At 40.5% G+C, this 20711-nt stretch overlaps 1 protein-coding gene across 6 annotated transcripts in view; it reads left to right on the forward strand.

The window, feature by feature from the left end:
• The first annotated feature begins 19562 nt into the window (after positions 1-19562).
• Positions 19563-20711, forward strand: part of LOC147625342 (polyadenylate-binding protein-interacting protein 8-like) — a 54991-nt gene continuing 53842 nt past the window's right edge. For 2 of the 6 annotated variants that reach the window (XM_086818666.1, XM_086818668.1), the window contains exon 1: positions 19565-20402. In XM_086818666.1, coding sequence (XP_086674792.1) covers positions 19806-20402 — 597 coding nt within the window. In that variant the 5' untranslated portion in view covers positions 19565-19805. Of the gene's footprint in view, positions 20403-20711 lie in introns of all 6 variants that reach the window. The other 4 variants (XM_086818663.1, XM_086818664.1, XM_086818667.1 and 1 more) reach the window with 3 other exon arrangements.

Consider the following 20711-nt stretch of genomic DNA (forward strand, 5'->3'; position numbering starts at 1 on the left):
GGGTTTGCTTATTAGTAGTACCAAGGGGGTGTGTTTTGCAAGCTCTCTTGGGGACTTGGCACCAAGGGTGTCTCGTATATGATTTGAATTGATGGAGGTGTGACTACCACACATGGACTTGGTGAAACATCCACAGGCTCTACTTACTAGATTACTTTGTTCGTGGTGTTGGCACATGAGTAATGGTAGCCCACTACTCTCTACTCCTTATCGAAGATATGATAGCTTTAGGTCTCCACACCCACCTAAATTTAACATTTGAAGGTGTGTTTGTGGACACCTGGGGGCATGGTTTTCTTTGAACGTAAAACTCAAATGCAGGGGATCCCTAGAAGCCTTGAGCTTCTAGCTACTTTATGTTGGTATCCATCAAAGTGTTTCCTACTAGGGTGGCATTGGATGTTGGGGCTATTGCTTACTCTTTTAGCTTGGGCAGTTGTGGTGCAAACGGTGAGGTCTTTGGGACCCAAACATAGGGATTTTCAAAGAAGAAGCTAAGATTCTTCTTCTACTGCTCCTCTTTCTTCTTCTTCTTCTTCTTCTTCTTCTTCTTCTTCTTCTTCTTCTACTACTACTCCTCCTCCTCTTTCTTCTTATCCTCCTCCACCTTCTCTTTCTTGTTCTACTACTCCTCTTTCTTCTTATCCTCCTCCTCCTCCTCCTCCTCGTTCTTCTCCTTACCCTACTTATTCTCCGCTTTTGTTTTCTTATCCTCCTTCTCCTCCATTTATGCAATATGAATAAGAAGAACAAGGAGGATGAGAAAGAAGCTTAGCTTCTCCTTATTCTTCCCCTTTGCGTCCTTGCTCACAATGAAGAGAGTAAGCTTCTTCTTGTTCTTATTTTTCTTCCTCCCTTTCTTCTTCTTATCCTTCGTGCTCTTTTTATTCTTCTTTTCATGGGGGAGAAAGAAGAAGAAGAAAGAGAAAATAAAAAAAGATGAAAGAAGGGAAAAATATCGAAAATTCTACTTCTTCTTCGAAGAAGAAGAAGAAGAAGAAAAAGATGAAACATTGAAAGAAAAAGGAAAATGAAAAAAAAAAAGAATGTGTAAAAAGTTAAAGCTAAAACTTCAAACGACCCAAAAAAACAAGAATAGATCAACTTATGGATTGAAATAGTGGTAATAGATATCTCTACAAAACAAAAAGCTATCTCAAAGTCCAAACTAAGAAAAAGATTAAAAATTGTTGGAATAGAGAGAAGAAGAAAACCTCTAATGTGAAAGATTAGATGGAATCCCACCTTTGCTTAAGGTTGGGAGAGAAGTAAGACTAAGTTTGAAAGACAGCTATGTACAAAAGAACAAGTTTTAAAAATTCAAGTGAGTTACCCTTAAAAAGCGCAAGAGTACATTGCCATACAACAACCCTTATAGTGATGTTTGATAAAGTGTTACAAAAGCATTATGATTGGCCAATGTTTCTATTGTGTATGGTAATTCAATATCAAAAGTTGCAAATTTCTTTGGGGTGTCCCCTGAGTGGAAAACTCTAGTGTTTACTATGAGTGAACATAGCTTTGACTCATGGGATTTTAGAGGAGTAGCTGAAAGATAAAGAGAAAAGCAAGGTGTCTCAAGCTTTACAAGATTCCCCATTGCATAGAAAATCAATAAATTTACTTGACATGTCGTTCGTTAGGATATCAATATAAAACTAATTTGATCACATCATTTTTTGTATAGAGGCTTGTTCTTGGGAGTTGCACTTACACGTTGCATAGTAGCTACACCTATTATGGTTACCTAAATCTATGATAGAATGAAGAAGCATGCTAACATTGTAAAAGAAGTGTCTTCATCCAAAAAATTGTAATACATGATGTCCCTTGGTAAAAACTGAAATGTCAATCATACTCTTATAAGAATATAACTATTATACATCTATCTGCGAGAGGCATGGCACATCATTATTACATGTGTAATCCTTTGGGTGTTGGTTTTGGATATTATAATGTGCTTCTATCATGGGTCATGTACTATTATGGAGATATTATGATGTGCTTCTATCATGGGTCATGTACTATTATGGAGATATTCACTTCTAAAATTGAACCTTTTTTAAAATTATAGAGCTATTTTTTTATAAGATTTTTTAAAACTTCATTCAATTAGCATAATTCAAATTCATGCATTTAAGCTAAAGAATGCAAATATGAATAGCTATACAAAATTAATATTTAAGTCTTTAATGCATATATGGATGAATGCTCATGTGGTAGTATGATTAATTTTGACCTTGAACATGGATGGCCATCAAATGATGGTTAATAATATATTGACTTATTTTCTTTTTGGTTGAATATTTTTGAAAGCTCACATGCTCATTAAAAATTTGAAATGTGAAACATGTCCTTGTACTATTATGCATCTAAAGAATGTGAATATGAATAGCTATGCAAACTTTTCTTCAAAATATTTAGTTTTTTGTGCATGTGAGAAAGTGTACATATGAATGCCCATGTGGTAGTATGATTAGTTTTCACCTTGAACTCGGCGGATGGCCTTCATGGGGTATAACAAAATAATGGTTAAATACATAATGTCTTCCTTTCTTTTTGGTTGAAATTGAAAGCTCACATGATCATTATAAAATTTTAAATGTAAAACCTTTCCTTGTACTATATACTTCATAATTTTGTCAATTTCCTATGTACTATGTACTTCATAATTTTGTCAATTTTCTCATTACAAAATTGTAAATGTAAAACCTTTCCTTACTATGTGATTCCAATTTTCTCATTCTTGAAAAGTTAACTAGTCTCCCATTGAAATAGTTGCTACAACAAATATCAAAAAAACAAGTAGAGTTTCTTTATATACATGTAATTGTTTGAACATATCAATAGAAGGTGTAACCTTTGCTTTGAATTTTGAAATGTAGACATGCACCTGAGAGAGAGAGAGAGAGAGAGAGAGAGAGAGAGAGAGAGAGAGAGAGAGAGATTAATAGGCCCCCAACATCGTTTATTGGGGTTTATTAATGTGATTCCGTTTGCAACATTAGTGAGTGAAGACCTTAGTAACTTTTGGGGAGTGGGTGGTGGGTTTAATCGTGCATGGCAGTGGTGGGTGCTTATCTCCATGATTTGTCTCTCTGAATTGGTTCACCTCGCCTTCATGGTTCATCTCTTTGCCTTTGCCTTCTCAAAGGAAAATTCAATCTTTTCTTGAGTCCATTAAGCACTTTTTAATGTAATTTTAGGTTGGATTCAAGTACCACAAGTGTTTCTTTCTTTTTTTGGGGGGGGGGATTATTCAAATATTTCAAGCTCATTCATACACATCTTATAGTCCATGGGCTATAGACTCAAGAGCCACTTGTTGATGAATTGGTGGGCTTGGACAAGCTTGTTAATTCTAGGTTGAGTTTCAAAGAATATAATGTGAGCAAGCCTATTGTTTATCATTATAAATTAAGAAACTATTTCTCCCTTGATGAAATAATGCTTTGTGGCTGGATGTGGGCTCAATGCTTAGGCCACTTTAATTAATCATATCCTAAGGTCCCACCAACATCCCCCATTTGATGGCTTTTAGGAAATTGTGCAACCTTACTAGCATCCCTCTTCCACCTACTCCTCCCTATCGCTTCCCCCCCCCAGATGCCTCCTATTGCTAATAACCTCCTCATGTGTGCACAAACCACTCAAGGAGGAGAAGGGATCGGAGATTGCAGTAAGGACGTTGGGAGGGAGAGAGGGAGGGAGGTAAGAGTATACCTGCCTAGTTAGACTGCTATTTAAGGAAGAGTACGTCTGCCTAGTTAGACAGCTATTTAAGGAAGCTATGAATGCCTAAGAGACACAAAGACCTTATGGGTAAAGATATATCCTCCACTTGCATGCGTGTGTGCGTGCATGTGTGTAGAGAGGAGACACAAAGACATTATGCATAAAAGAGATATCCTCCACTTTATGTGTGTGTGGAGAGCTGTCAAGACTTTTGATGGGCACCCTTGCCCTTCAAAATTGACTAGTTTGGTGAAATATAGCAAGGTTTTTTGAATTTTAATGTAATTTTTTAAGAGCATTGTAAAAATTTTCAAGTATTTTACAGCCAAAATGCTAAAAAAGGAGCGTACATAGAGAGAGGACATGATGCCTTTTGACACTTGTCTTTGTTTACTATGAAAGACAAATTCCAATAATTTTATGCTATATTTTGTTTCATCACAAGCTATAGTATTGAGAATCAATAATGGCACAATTGGGGGGGTATATTGTCCTATTCACTCCAATCTTTATGCGGGCTTAATTATTTGGGTAGCTTTGCACGGGAAAAATTGAATACAAGGTTTGGAAATTGGGCTATGTTAAAAAAAATGTTCCCTATTCTTTTCCTTTGGACCCCTCTCTTTCCTCTTGAATCTCCTCCACTAGCTCCACTGGAGCCTTTTCCTCAAGAACCCTCTGCCTTTCCTCTTGAATCTCCTCCACTATCTCCTATGGAACCTCTTCCACCAGCTCTCTCCCTCCCTCCCTCCTTCCCTCCCTCTCCTCGTTCCCTCTATGCTCTGACCACAGAAACAAGCATGCTGGTTTGATAATTTAATAGGACTTTGGATAGGCCGAGAGAGAGAGAGAGAGAGAGAGAGAGAGAGAGAGAGAGAGAGAGAGAGAGAGAGAGAGAGAGATTAGACATATGTGTAGTGAAGAGGAGCTCTACTATAGAGAAGGGGAGACAAAGAGGGTGATAGAAGCCCTACATTTTTGAAGTACCTATTTAAAACACCTATTTAAAACTAGAGAGAGAGAAACCAACATACATGATGTGCTTCTATTTTTCAAAGAGGTTATATATGAAATATTTATGTTGATTTATCACTATAAAAAGAATTCGCAAACAATCAAAAACCCTATAGAAATATATTATTCATACTTTTTAATAGGGTCCTTCGGAGAAAACTCGACCGCAACCCTATGATTTATTCACTCTAAATTTTATTGTGTATTAAACCTTAGTATATCCACTCCAACGCCTCCCCTCACCTGCACTATATAATGCAACCCTTAGTATATCCACTCCAACGCCTCCCCTCATCTGAAATATATAATGCAACCCTTCCATGAATTGCCTCCTCCACCTATGCGAGCCTCTATACTCAGCCAATCCTTTGAGCCACCTTGCCTCTACTTACAACATTTTTGTTGCCCTCCTTCCTCTACATACTACCAAAATTTTGGTGCCCTCCCTCCTACATGATCCGCTCTTTCTCTTTCTCGTGCTCTTGTACATCCATGCAAAATCGAGAGAGAGAGAGAGAGAGAGAGAGAGAGAGAGAGAGAGAGAGATTAATAGCCCCCCAACATCATTTATTGGGGTTTATTAATGTGATTCCGTTTACACAACGTTATTGGGACCTTATGAAGTGAAGACCATAGTAACTTAGGGGAGTGGGTGGTAGGTTTAGCCATGCATGGTGGTGGTGGGTGCTTATCTCCATGGTTTGTCTCTCCACATTGGTTCGCCTTTACCTTCATGGTTCATCTCTTTGCCTTCACCTTCTCAATGGTGCACGCCATTGCTTCACCTTCTCATCTCCACTAGCGATGGTTTATCTCTCCATTGGTTCGCCTTCACCTTCATGGTTTGTCTCTTCACCTTTCACCTTCTCAATGGTGTTGTTGACATGGCTCACCTTTGCCTTCTTAATAATGCATGCCCATAGCTTCACTTTCTCATCTCCATTGGTTCCTGTGCAAGTAAATTGCAGATCCTCCTTAGTTTTTCAATTTTGTTTGCATGCCTTGTTGCTTGTTTCTAGTTAGATTTTATGGTGGCTGAAGGGTGGCTGCTAGGGTTTAGGGTGGTGTATTCAATGTTGTTTATGGTTATCATGGGCTATAATAGGCTTGTTAGGTTTAATCATGCATGGCAATGGGGTGCTTATCTCCATGGTTTTTCTCTCCATGGTTCACCTTTACCTTCTTGCTGGTGTTGTAGACATGGCTCGCCTTCTCAATGTTGTATGTCCACTACTTTGCCTTCTCATCCCCACCTTTACCTTCTTGATGGTGTTGTAGACATGGCTCGTCTTCTCAACGTCGTATGTACACTACTTTGCCTTATGGAAATTGAGTCTATTGATTGGTTTTCCCATGTAAGCAATTTACAGCTACTTCTTGGTTCTGTTTGGATGCCTTATTGCTTGTTTTTGGTTAGGGTTTGTCGCACATGTCATCTTTAGCATTTAAGGTGGAATATTCGATGTTGCTTATGGTTATTATATTATGGGCTATCATAGGCTTGTCTCTTCACTGGGCTATCATGTATGGCTATGGGCACATCTCATCTTCATAGTTTCATTCTTCTGCTCATTTCATTCTCCTATGTGTTATATAAAGCTGTCTACTCTGTTAGGGGTCAAGTGTTCTCCATGTTATGCTTGCTCATAACCTGGTACTACTCAGGTGCTTCCTTTGTAACCTCTATTGTTACTCGTCGAGTGCTTACTCTACGTTTGTCCTATTAGGGGTGTGCTATTGCTCCAAAATGGCCTCCATTGGTGGATTTGACCAACACTTGTTGGCATCCATGTTCAACTTGTTAGTCTTCTATAGGGACACCTATTTTTTCTGCTACGGCACCTAGTCTTGCTCATGTGGGTGCTGGTCAATTTGTTGGACCATCTACTCTTGCTACTAGGCAATAGAATGAGAAAGAGATAAGGCAACAACAGTCTTGAAAGTAATGAAGATGCCACAAATTGTTCAATGTGAAGACATTGACCATTTTTTTAAATAATGGTTCTTTTAGGTATTTCTAGTTGAAGGAGCCCTCAAAGAAGACGTAGAAGCAATCAATGATGATGGTGAGCATGTGAGTCAAAAAAATCCGATCAACTTCTCTGATGATGAGATTGGTGATGCCAATATGAATCTTTCTGACAAGTATAGATTAATTTGGAATGCGCCGTGTGAAGAAAGCTATCAATAAAGGCCATGATTTTATACCTCCCAATGTAACCCAAGATTAAAGATGTGATCATTTAGAAAATGATCACATCTTGTATATATGTATTCGCCGTATGTATATAAATGGTCTTTTGTGAAGAAATATAAAGGAGAAGAAATCCTTTTTGCAGTAATACAAATATATCTTTTTTTTGTTAACTTGCAATTTTTTCAATGGAGTTTGTGGACTTAAGTATTGTTATTTTTAAATTATGTTATGTTTTTTTCAATAGAGTTGGTGGACTTAAGTATTATTATTTTTAAATTATTGTTAAGTATTGTTATTTTTAAATTGAATATGTTATGTTTTTAAAGAATGTTTAAGGTTGTTTATAATCTTAAGTTTTTATTTGTTTGAGTGATTAGAGGCTGTTTTTAAATTTGTTATGCATTTTTTGAATGCAATCAAAAAATTGCCATGTATTATGTATTGTGCCTTTTTATTTATTGTTAAGATGGGATGGAAATAACCAAACGTCAAGTCAAGTATTCTTTTATTTTTATAATATTAAGGTCTTTTTGTGTGTTAGGTCTTTTTCTAAGGTTTGTAATCCAAGGTACAACCTACCCTGATAAGAGGCATTAATTAATTAATTGTGAAAAAATGAATAGGTGAGCATGGTGATGAATAGGTAGGGAAGCACATTTGAAAAAGACCTTGGGAAGACGTCCCACCAGTAGATGGCAATTTTGGAGAAGGTGAATTGAATGTGGCTGAAAAAACAAAATCATAATTTTTTTCCCATGATTTCTCATTCCATTCCTAGTTGCTCTTACACGAATTTCACCCGGCTACACACACACACACACCATACTCCTCACCACACACACACCTGAGTACCACAAGGGGTACCACCCTTCCAACTATTCGTCACTTTGTATAGGTAGTGGACAAGCTATAGGGCAAACCCTACAAGTTAGTCGATCGGGCAATTGGAGTGAGCATCCTGCACAACTTTGTTGATAGAGCTGGGTGTCGCAAGTTGAGTCATGATCTTTGATGTCCATGGTAGCCATCATCCCTGATCTAGAGCATGAGCTTGAAGGGCCAGTGTTGCACACTGTTGTCGCCATATGATCGCTGAAGAGGAGGGTGGAAGTAGTCGCTATGACGATTGAACAATGATGGCCTAAAGTGTGCAGATAGCAGCTTACGTGCCCACTTGCACCACGCGAAAACACTTTTAGTATAAGGTGTCCCCAAAAGGATTTGAACCTAAGACCTCCTATAGAAAGTCTAAAGTCTTATCCACTAGGCTAATGCCTTGGGGACAAGGAATCATAATTTTGATTGGCTAGATATAGGTATTCACCTTCTCAGTCATAATATAAATATGAGTGCTAGAAAAAAATCGGTCTTTACTATTTATTAGTGTATCTAAATGGGTGAGATTGAGAAAACCATTGAAATTTTGGATGGCCTTGAAATTTACAATTGAGATTTTAAAAATTATAGTTACAACTTACGTGTGGATATTTGATAGAAAACTTGGCCATGGTGAAGACTTCTCTCTTTTTTCACAATCCCCTCCTTCAAGTCTTTGTCATCTATCTATAAGATCTTGGCCAAGGTCATTGCTCTGAGGATTGGTCCTGTTCTAAGAGGTGATATCCAAAAGACAATATGGTTTATAAAAGGGAGGTCTATCTATAATAACATCTATGCTGCTTTGATGGGCAAAAAAGTGGCTCAAAGGTCAGGACAGAAGTGTGTGCTTCTACAATTGGGTTTGGAAAAAGCCTATGATAGGGTGCATGTTGGAATTAGGGTTGCAGGAAAGCACACAAAGCTTGGAGAAGAAGAAGCAAGAATGCACACAACACAAAGTATATTAGATTGTGTCAATGTACAAAGATAAGTTAGCCCTAGAAGGATGGGCGTATATACAAGCCGGGGGAAAAAACCTCCTAAAGAGGGAAAAAGTGCCCCGGCGGTCCTAAGTGTGTTCACACACATCACTGCCTATATATATGGCAACAATTCCCCCCTGGGAGTGATGGTGTGAACGAGAGCTGGCACTCATGTATAGGGGAGTGCCATGCCCGAAGTAGATCAATCCACAAAGGGGAGCAAGCCCAAAGCTTTGCGGAAAGCTTCGAACTTCTCACGAGGAAGCGCCTTTGTGAAAAGATCGGCGAGGTTGTCCTGTGTTGGCACATAGGCCAAGCTGATCTCTCCTGCTGAGAGTCTCTCCCTGACATAGTGATAATGCACCTCAATGTGCTTTGTGCGAGCATGAAAAACTGGGTTTCTCGCAACTGCCAATGCGCTCTGACTGTCAGTGAAGATAGAGGTGGCAGACTCCTGTCCAACACCCAAGTCAACCATAAGCCGTCTGAGCCACACACACTCAACCGTAGCTATGAAAGCTGCCCTGTACTCAGCTTCACAACTAGAAGTGGCCACAGTAGGTTGCTTCTTGCTCAACCAAGATATGCATGAGCTTCCGAGCATGAAACAAAAACCACTTGTGGACACTCTTGTGTCATAGCAACCAGCCCAATCTGAGTCCGAAAAAGCATGTAAATCTGGCGGCAACGATCCCCCCTTGGGATAAAACAACCCAAGATGTATGGTGCCACTCAAGTAGCGAAAGATGCGTTTAACTGCCTTCCAATGCTGAGACCCTGGGCTATGCATAAACCTACTCACCTGTGAGACTGCAAACTGAATGTCCGGCCTCGTAATGCATACATAAATGAGGCAACCAACAGCTGTCTGATAGAGTGTGACATCAAAGTGATCTCCAGCATCATGAAGACTCAACTTCAAACCTGTCTCCATTGGAGTAGCAATAGGCTTGCAGTCTTCAAGGCCAAATCTCCGCAACAATGTCTCAATATACTTTGTTTGACACAAAGCAATACCTCCATCACACTGCTTAAATTGTATCCCCAAATAATGATGCAAATGCCCCAAATCTGACATTTCAAAAGAGGCATTCAAATCAGCCTTAAAATCAGCAATATGACTCTCATTTGGTCCTGTGAGCAGCATGTCATCGACATAGAGAGCAATGATTAGATGTACACCATCCACACGTTTAACATACAAAGTGCTTTCTGTTGGACTATTCTGAAACCCATGTGCAGTCAAATATGCATGTATCTTTTCATACCAAGCTCGTGGAGCTTGCTTTAAACCATATAAAGCCTTTTTCAACCTGCACACTTTGTTTTCCTGCCCTCTTTGAACAAAACCACGAGGCTGCGATACATACACCTCCTCATGCAAATCTCCATTCAACGCAGTCTTTATGTCCAACTGATGTACATTCCAACCATTATGAGCTGCCAATGCACAAATGCTACGAATGGTAGTCATACGACAAGTGGGAGCAAAGGTCTCATCAAAATCAATGCCCTTTTCTTGAGCATAACCCTTTGCAACAAGTCTAGCCTTATAGCGATCAACACTACCATCTGGCTTTCGTTTCAATTTAAAAACCCACTTACATCCAGTGGCCTTTTTACCAATAGGCAAATCACACAAAGACCATGTACCATTCTTCATTATAGCATCATATTCACTTTGCATTGCAGCCAACCAATTTTCTGAATTTTGTGCCTCATCAAATGAAAGAGGTTCTTCCTCTTCACACATACTAGACACAGCCAAAGCATAACAATCTGATGCATAAGAGGCATGCTGAAAACCTGAACGAGTACGACTAGTAATAGGTGCATCAATCTTACTATCACGCAAGGTTTGCACCAGCCATTTAGGCATACCTCTAGCCTGCTCATTTTCAGCCCTATCCTCATGAATTACATCCTGTAAATCTGCATCAGAAATAGGCTGATCTATGATGTCGTTTGAAATCTGCATAGGCTGAATATTTGCCTCATTAGGAGTTACATTTGAATTCCCACCTGTAAAGAGAGGCAACAACGTATCAAATACATCCCGTGAGCTTACACCTGTCTCTTTGGTACATGATAACAAGGGCTGCACAGCATCTTCCACAAAAACAACATCTCGACTAATCAAGATACGCTTTGACTGCGGATGATACAATCTGTAACCCTTGCTCTCAGCACTATAACCAACAAAAATGCATTTGACAGCCTTATCATCCAATTTTCTGCGTTGTTGCACAGGCACTAAAGCATAGGCCAAGCAACCAAAGACACGCAAGTGACCAATAAAAGGCTTCCTGCCATGCCAAGCTTCGTATGGAGTAATAGACTGCAAGGCCTTAGTGGGACACCTGTTGAGTACATATGCAGCACACATGACAGCCTCAAGCCAAAACGCATGTGGTAAAGCTTGGCTCTTGACCATACATCGTGCCATCTCCATAAGTGACCTGTTCTTCCTCTCAGCAACACCATTTTGCTGAGGGGTATACGGCACTGTACATTGGTGTTTTATCCCACGACTAGCCAGAAATGCATCAAACTCTTTAGACATGTACTCCCCCCCTCGATCAGTACGGAGGGTGCCCACAGTACAATTGGATACATTTTCAGCCATAAGAAAAAACTGTTTGAAGCACAAAAACACTTCGGACTTTGCCTTCAGTGGATATACCCATGCATGCCTTGAATAATCATCAATGAAAGTCACGAAGTACAAGTGTTTACCAAATGACGGAGTTTGCATAGGCCCACATACATCACTATGTACAAGCTGCAATTTGCGAGTGGCCCGCACAGAACCATCCTTTGGAAACGCAGAACGCTGCATTTTGCCCAAAATACAGCCTTCACAAACATGTTTCAATGGTGCCTCAAGAGGGGGCAATGAAGCAACCATATCAAATTTCTGCAAACGCAGCAAACTAGCAAAGTTCAGATGACCAAAACGAGCATGCCATAGTTTTGCATCTGAAACTGCCTTTTCATCAGAAACTGCATTTGCTGAATCTTCCACACACTTGTCATAAGAATTGAGCCTATACAGCCCACGAAACAGGGTGCCAGATACAATAATCGTATCACCAGAAGTCAAATCATGAACAGTACATCTGTCATCCACAAATTTGATTACAAATCCAAGTCTAGCAAGCGCAGAGACAGACAATAGATTCTTCTTTATCCCTGGCATATACAAAGCATCTGAAAGTGTGAAAGCGCTGCCATTTGCAGCAGTAAGCATAATTTTACCAATGCCCTTCACTGGGTAAGAAGCATTATTGGCACATGTGACAGTATTCCCATTAGGGACAGCCTCAAGAGAAGTGAACATATCACGATGCGAGGTAATGTGCTTTGTAGCACCACTGTCAAAATACCAAACATGAGAGTCAACAGAAACTGCCAAACATGCATCATGTACAGATGGGTCATACTGGCAATACACGCTAAATGCCCATTCTGTATCCTGCACAACATTTGCAGAATCTGCATTTGTAGAAGCATCCCGCTATTGTGGCTGCATTTGACTCTTTCTTCTTTGCCTCTTTAGCCTTTAGCTTAGGGCAATTCTTAATAACATGATCATTTGCCTTACAATAGTTGCACCTGGTCTTTTTCTTGCCTTTATCAAGAGCCTTCTCAGACTTATTGTTGCTACCTGTGGAAGGAGAAGAAGTTGCAGACCTACTAATAGGAGAAGAAACAGTGGAAGGGACTGCCTTACCACTTCTTCTCTGTTGCTGGGCAGCAATAAATGCTTGATCAACTGCACGCTGCCTGGCCCTATTTTGTCTGGACTGCGCTTCTTGCAAGAGCTTGTTGACTAAAGTATCATACTTGACAGCATCAGGTCTGTCCTCATTAAGAAGTCTCCACGTGGAAGCAAAAGTCTGATATGTCTCAGGTAAAGCATCAAGAACAGTCTGCACAAGAGAATGATCAGGAATAATCTCACCTGCAGAAATCAACTGCTCTTTGAGATCTTTAATCTCAACAAGAAAAACATTCATGTCATCATCTTCTTGCATAATCTTCAATTCTAGCTCTTTACGCAGGTAAGCGATTTTTGCCTCGTTACGACCTGCATACAAACCAGCTAGAATATCCCAAGCCTGTTTTGCTGTTTTAGCTGAACGAATATGTGGGGTGATGTTACGTTTGACAGAAAGTGCAATCAAGGCATGAGCCTGCGCATCTTTACCATCCCAACGAGCTTGTTCAGCAGTGGGTAAAACAGCAGCAACAGTAGAGCTGCTAGAACCTGCAACATCCTCAACAGATCCTACATCCACAGAACCTGGACGTACATCTATACCCTGCACAATGTTCCACACTCCTTTTGCAACCAAAACATGTTGCATCATGTATGCCCAAAGTGGGTAGTTGCTATCTCCATCCAGTTTGTCTTCAGCAGACAACATGCGAAATACATCATTGCCGTTATCAGCCATGGCCACTGACTGAAACTGATGCAAAAGCTGCCTGTAATGAAGCAAAGATTGAACAGAAAACAACTCGTGCTATGTAGCACGGTCCACAATAGAGTACGTATGCCTGTTTTGCAGAAAACTGCACTGTCGAAATTTCTGCAGAAAATGACGAAAACACTTGTGCAGAACTTGAAATGCAAAAACGGAGCCCGAAACGACCTCAGATGCAAATTTTGAGAACGCTGCGCCCTACGGGCCGATTTGCAGAGTATAGGGACCTGCAAGCGCTCGTGAAAACTCACCTCAATCGGAGAACGTGAGTCGGAGGGTGCTGGCGGTGTTGTCCTGGGAGCCGATGCCTGCTCTGATACCAATTGTTGGAATTAGGGTTGCAGGAAAGCACACAAAGCTTGGAGAAGAAGAAGCAAGAATGCACACAACACAAAGTATATTAGATTGTGTCAATGTACAAAGATAAGTTAGCCCTAGAAGGATGGCTATATACAAGCCGGGGGAAAAAACCTCCTAAAGAGGGAAAAAGTGCCCCGACGGTCCTAAGTGTGTTCACACACATCACTGCCTATATATATGGCAACAGTGCACTAGTCCTTCTTGGCTAGAACTATAAAGAAGTTGGGGTTTGGAAGAAGAATGACCACAACCATCTACACTCTCACTGTAGGGGCTCAGTCTAAGTTATTGTTGAATGGAAGACTGGTGGGGGGTTTTGAGATACATAGGTTAGTAAGGTAAGGGTGCCCTATGACTCCTTTGCCATTGTATCTCATCCTTTGATAGTGGCTCGATAAGATGCATGTGAGAAAGGATTGGTGAGAGGTTTGAGAATAAGAAATGGGGAGCAATTTGTGGTGTAGTGTTTTGAAAAGGACTCATTGCTCTTCTTAAAGGCTGATGATGACAATGTAAGACATGCCCTACAAATAGTGTACACTTGTTTGCTGATATTTTTGGTTCTAATGTAACATCCATAAGTCCTGAATTATTAGCTTGACTGAAGATGATGATTTTGACATGGAAAAGGGGGGGTGTGAGGTTATAAGAAAGGGGCAGATTGTTAGGCATTTAGGGATTCCTCTTGGGGTTGGGGTGACTAATAAGGATGTAACTAACTGGGCAATAGAGAGGACTTTGGACAAAATAAAGAAATTGGAAGGAATTATGGTGGCTATTTAAATTCCGTCTTGAATTCATATGTAATGTTTTTATGCCTAATAGTTGAATTCATATGAATTCAGTCTTGAATTCATATGAATTCAGTCTTGAATTCATATGTAATGTTTTTATGTCCAGTAGTTGATTTCAAAAAATGTTATTGGAAGAGGATTATGGCTCCAATTAAGAAATTTATCTGGAAAATCAGTAGGGATGGTAGGGGATATCTAGCCTAGCTTGCTTGGGAGAAAGTTAGTATGCCCAAAGACTTGGGAGGGCTGGGGATTATCTGCCCACTCATGCCAAGGTTAGAGAGGCAATTGGCCTACTAAATGCTTACATCAGGAGGAAATCTGGACTAGAATGGTAAGAGAGGTGAAAAAGGAATCTAATGTCTAGTGCAAGGGAAAATGGACAAGATTAGATTGGAAAGGAAAGCTATTTTCACATGCTCCATTGAGAACTTAAAACTCTCCCTTTTGCAAATTCCTTTGCTACAACTGGAAGGAGGTGATGGGCTTAATGAAGTGGGAAGGATGTACAAGGGTCATAGGGAACTCTTTATTCAGCTTAGGGATATGGTGGTCACACAAGTTTACTCCTCCCTTAGCCCAGTTGAATGTAAGAATAACCAGGAGATTGAATAATAAGGGATTGAGATGGATTGGAGATTGTTGGGATAGATTGTTAAAATTACAGCAATGTGATGAGCTATGGTGGATCAAATACTAGAATCAACATCATTAACAAAGTGATTAGATAATAATTAAGATGTGATTAGTGAGTAATTAACAAATAGCTTAATGTAGGCATGGATAATAAAAAACCAGCAAATTCTCATTAGGCCAATGCCTCAATTTATAGAGTTTACATCCAAGCATCTAATCCCACTGATTTCTCCTTGATTCACTCCACCTCTTTTACTTGATTCTCTCCACCTCTCCCAGAATATCTCCACACTTCCTAAATCTTCTTATGCTACCCTTTATTCTCTCCCAGTAGATTCTTCTCACATTTTCACAGGTTCTCTCATATTTACACATTCTCTTTTACAGCCTCTAACCAAGGGCTTGTTCCCGCACACACCCTATTCACTTGTATATTTCAACACCTCCCGTCAAGTGAATACTCCTAGCACACTTGGACCCTATACCAAGTTTCCCTCTTACTTGATAGTCCGCGAGCGAGACTAGTGCCTAGCACACCTCGCCTCAAGTGAACTTAGCACACCTGGACCCTGTACCAAGTTTCTCTCTTACTTGATAGTCCGCGACCAGTGCCTCAAGTCCCTAAACTCATAGTCCTTGACACTCTCTCTCTCTTTGTGTCCAAGGCTACTACAAGTGCCCGCGACCTTGACTAAAGTGCTCACACATACATCTACCACATGGCCTACAACATCTATGGCTCAGAGGTGGTTTTACTTTGTTGGGGCAGGTTACATGGGTTGTGGGGTCTCTCTCTCTCTCCCTCTCTCTCTCTCTTTGAGATTTTCCCATGGCTCCTCACTCTTTGGAGCCTCACATCTTCTCTTGTCTTCAGTCTTCTTCTCGTGGGGCAGCTTCTCTTCACGCGTCCATGTCTTTCTCTTCTTTTAGTTTTCTTGTTGTGGCAGCTTCTCTTCTCGTGTCCATGTCTTCCTTCAGCTTTTCTTCTTGGTGTGGATCTTCCTCTTGGAAAGAGATGTTCTTCTTCTTTCATGGCTGGGGCCATGAGCTTGTCGGCCAGGTCTTCTTGCTCCATGTGAGCAACATGTTTAAATGATTTGTTGACAGTTCTTTTGGGCTTTTGATTTGTTTATCTTGTATCATTATGCAATGCAAATCCAAATCTATGCGGGAGGTCTTACCTCTTGCCTTATTCTGGACAAGGGCAGCGTCTGATCCCATTTTTACACTGATGTAATGTGCCCAATACATAATGCATATAGCATTCATTCTTATGCACATTCCCAAATGCAACTCTGGCTGTGGATAATCTTGAATTTGAGTGTGATTTGCAGGCATTAACCAAGGGTTAAATGCAAAATGATGATTACCACAAATTTATCAGCATATTTTTACCAAAAATTACATTAAATCAAGGGTAACTTTGTACGGAATGGTTGGAGTATCAGACCAACTCCGAATTGCAATGTGAAGTTATGGGGATTTGTATCAGATACCTAATGGTTAATTTAGATCCTCAATTGCACAAAAATACAGTGATTAACACTGATTAGTAAATTGATCCTCTGTTTTGTGTACAAAAAACAAAGTATGCGGGGAGCCCAGATCTGAGGCCTTAGAGTTCATATGAGCTCAAATGCTTTCAAGGCCATCAATAGCAGTTAGTCTAGTAGAGGATTAAGCCAAGAAACACAAGATTTGACCAAATATTGAATGCTTAATCTCTGTTTTACCAAAGTCACCTGTAGATTTGATGAAGAGCTTGGATCTCACTGTAGACTTAATCAAATCAATTTTTGACTTCACCAGCTTGTAGAGCATACTTGAAAACACCTGGGGCTAAGAGGAATTAGACCCCTTTGATTTGTGGAAGTAGAAATATCAAATTTCCTTCTGAAAAACGACGCCTGCAAATCTGCAAAAATTGGGAGCTTGCGTGGGCGGTTTGCTGTGCTGATTCAACTGGTTGGAGCATAGATGAGTTGGCTATGTTGGGATAGAAGCAATGGGCCTAATTTTATGTGTGCAAGGAGATAGAGCTTCTCCACCAGTTAGGGGTATAGAGGTTGGTTGAAAAATAACTAAAAATTTGATTATTTTCTAATTATCTACTAATCTTGATTAACTAGATAGTGGGCTCATAAACTTGATGGATTCTAGGCTTGGCTCTGATACCATGTTAAAATTACAGCAATGTGATGAGCTATGGTGGATCAAATACTAGAATCAACATCATTAACAAAGTGATTAGATAATAATTAAGACATGATTAGTGAGTAATTAACAAATAGCTTAATGTAGGCATGGATAATCAAAAACCATCAAATTCTCATTAGGCCAATGCCTCAATTTATAGAGTTTACATCCAAGCATCTAATCCCACTGATTTCTCCTTGATTCACTCCACCTATTTTGCTTGATTCTCTCCACCTCAAGAAATAAAGTCGCACCAAGAAGTACTAGGACAGCAGGAAGCAAGTATCAGTGAGGCAACACATCAACAAGAGAGAATGGAAGTACAACACTTGACTACTCCTCAAAGCCCAGCACAATTAATCTTCAAGAATCTAACTCCCATAAAGAATTCCACAATGTCAGACACACCTGTAGGGTTGCAGACAGAGCTTGAACTAGAAGCATTGCTAGAAGGAGAGCCCCAAGGACTCGAAGAAGCTACATCTCTCCCAGTGCAACTCATAAAAGAGACACTGGATATAGGAAAATGATCACGGGCTGAAGACATACCAAGTCCTAGCAAAAGAAGATGTCTGGAGGATGAAGAGGTGATACCAAAAACATCCTTCCTACATAATTTGGATTATGAAATATTCTTTCAAGAAATTTTAGAGGGACTGGACGAGTTCCTGAATTTGCAAGCTAGACTGGAAGGGGCCACAACCACAAGTGCTTCCCTTTGGATGGGAGCAAGAACAATGGGTATGGCGGTGCCATCTCCTCAACCCACACGCTTCTTGATCGCAATGCCATATGGAAGTAGGTTCAAGAGGCAACCAACCAATTACTTCCTAAATCTTCTCATGCTACCCTTTATTCTCTCCCAGTAGATTCTTCTCACCTTTTCACAGGTTCTTTCAAATTTACACATTCTCTTTTACAGCCTCTAACCAAGGGCTTGTTCCCGCACACACCCTATTCACTTGTATATTTCAACATAGATCTCAAGTGGGGTGGAAAGATTTGGGGCAAATAAGGGATGAATTTGGGATACATCAGAGACTTGCAAGTGGCAAGACGAGCCTTGGAGGAGGTGGGGAGGGGCTGGATTTCTACAGCCTTTAATGAGGCATGTTGGTTGAAGGATTGGACTTAGGTTAATGGGGCCAAGTTGGTGAGGGACTACCATGTGCTTGTATGAGGAGATGATTAAGAGTGAGTCGAATGTGAATTATTGTGACAGAATCTGGAGGGTAAAGTGGAGTATAGGTACTTGTAAGAAGAGATAGAAATTGTTATGGAGTCTGAATATACCTTTGAAAGTACATACTTTTTTGTGGAGAGTATGTATGTGGGCTCTTCCTCTTGGCTACAAGTTGGTACATAGAAACTTTACCTCAAGGGTTTGTCCTAGATGTAGATTAGCAGTTGAGGATGGTAGACATCCATTCAGGGGATGCCCTGCTATCAAGAAGTTGTGGAGCGGGGATTGGTTAATGGGGAAGCTGACTGGACCAGAGGGGTCAGTTGATGTGGTGTTTAGCCTGGTTATATATACTGTGTTGGACTGTATATTATGTGAATAAGATGAATGACAATACATTTGTAGAGTTGGTGCAGGCTTTACAAACTGGAATAGGATGAGCCACTCACATGATGATGGGATAGCTCCACATACTAGGGAAACCTAACCAATTTATGGCATGTGGCAGGTATATGTAGGGAAAGATTTGAAGGTGTTGGTGTCTGACAAGAATAGCAGAATTGGATTGCCAAAGTTTGGGCCTAAAACACAAAGGTGGTATCTTAAGGACAAACAACCTACACACACCTCTATGGCAATTATAGAAAACCCTATTGGAAGAAGGCCTGATGTGAAGATATGGACCAAGAAAGAGGCTATGAAGAAGTAGACTCCTAAGGGGTGCACCACTGAGACTTTGTTGGTGGCTGGCTTGTAGCTGGGTTATGGGAACACTCATCTTTTGTGTGGGAGGATGACGAGATTTGTAGTCTTCCAAATAGTGAAGAGTTGTATAGGTTTTTTGATGAGATCTGAGGTGGCTTTTGTAAAAGGTGGACTATTGTATATGTACTTGGATAGTTTATAGATATAATTATATTTTCAAAAAATGACTTCTCCCTTTTTTTGATTGGTTGGGAAAAAAGTTAATTGTTGACATTTTGTTTTTTTTGGCTAAGGAGACAAATCGTAAGCTAGCCTACAAAATATTTATGCATGGAGATGTTTTTATAAAAAGAATTTTCTTAAAAAAAAGCAATTTCCACTCTGTCATTGTCGCAAGCAATTTTCTGCTCTGCAGGAGAGGGGAGAGAGACAGACACACTGATCAAACGGACACCTTGATTGACACCTTGATTGTGGAGATGTGTTCTTTTTCCTTCTGCGAAATCCCAGCTATGGCGAAGGATAGATAACCAGAACTTTCGGTTCCTCAGAACACGCCCTCCGCGCCCCCCCCCCCCCCCCCCCCCCCCCGGTCGGCCTTTTTCTTGCAACCGTTTTTGGGCGTGCTGTCCGATGGCAGTCGTGGAAAGCGCTGCAGATGGGCTTGCCCTGACCTTGCCTGCATTGGGGCTCGCCATTCCTCGGAATTTCTCCCATCTTTCAGGCGATTCAGATTTCGATCAATCTCAACAGCAGCAGCAGGATCAGGATCGCTTTCTTCTTCATCATCACCACCACCACCACCACCATCAACTACAACATCATAATAATCACCTCCAACAGCAGCAGCAGCAACAACAAAATCTGCAAATACTGCAGCATTTTGACATCGGACAGAAAACCCAGACAGAGCTCCCATTGCAGCAGAAATCTCTAGCTGATGCTGGCATAAGCCTTACCCTAGCCGATGGCCGAATCAGAGCTAACGGCCAAATCCTAGCCAGTGGTAAAACCCTAACTCTGACACCAACCAGCGGCCAAACCGTGACCATAGACAATGGCCAAGCCCTAACTGATGGAAGGACCCTTTCTGAAAGCAGCACCAATGCAGACAGCATGCGTGAATTGGAAGATCTCTTTTCCAAACTCAACCCTCTCGCCGAAGAGTTTGTGCCTTCTTCCCTTCTCGCCTCTGATGCAGCCCTAACCCTAAACGAGAGCAATCACAAGGTAATTCTCTGCAGATACCTTCTTCACAAAACGATGATCTGAATGCAATCCTGGTGGCAGAAAAACAGCCTTATAAAGTGGCCTTGCGTTACGTCATTGAATCGATGCGTGTGATGTTATGCAGACATTTTACTGCATTTGATTTGCAAAAACACGGGTTTATAAGCGATCTTATGCTAGACACAATCTCGTTTGATGGCAACAATTTCCACTAGATGTAAAATCTCACTGCTTTTGATTAAAATTGATCTTTTGATTGCAAGAATCTGCACTTGAAAGCAATATCATGTGAAATTGCAAAAATTCCCA

This window comes from Cibotium barometz, chromosome 24 (genome assembly GCF_041138505.1).
Source record: "Cibotium barometz isolate CiBa-2024 chromosome 24, ASM4113850v1, whole genome shotgun sequence".
Taxonomy (NCBI): Eukaryota; Viridiplantae; Streptophyta; class Polypodiopsida; order Cyatheales; family Cibotiaceae; genus Cibotium; species Cibotium barometz.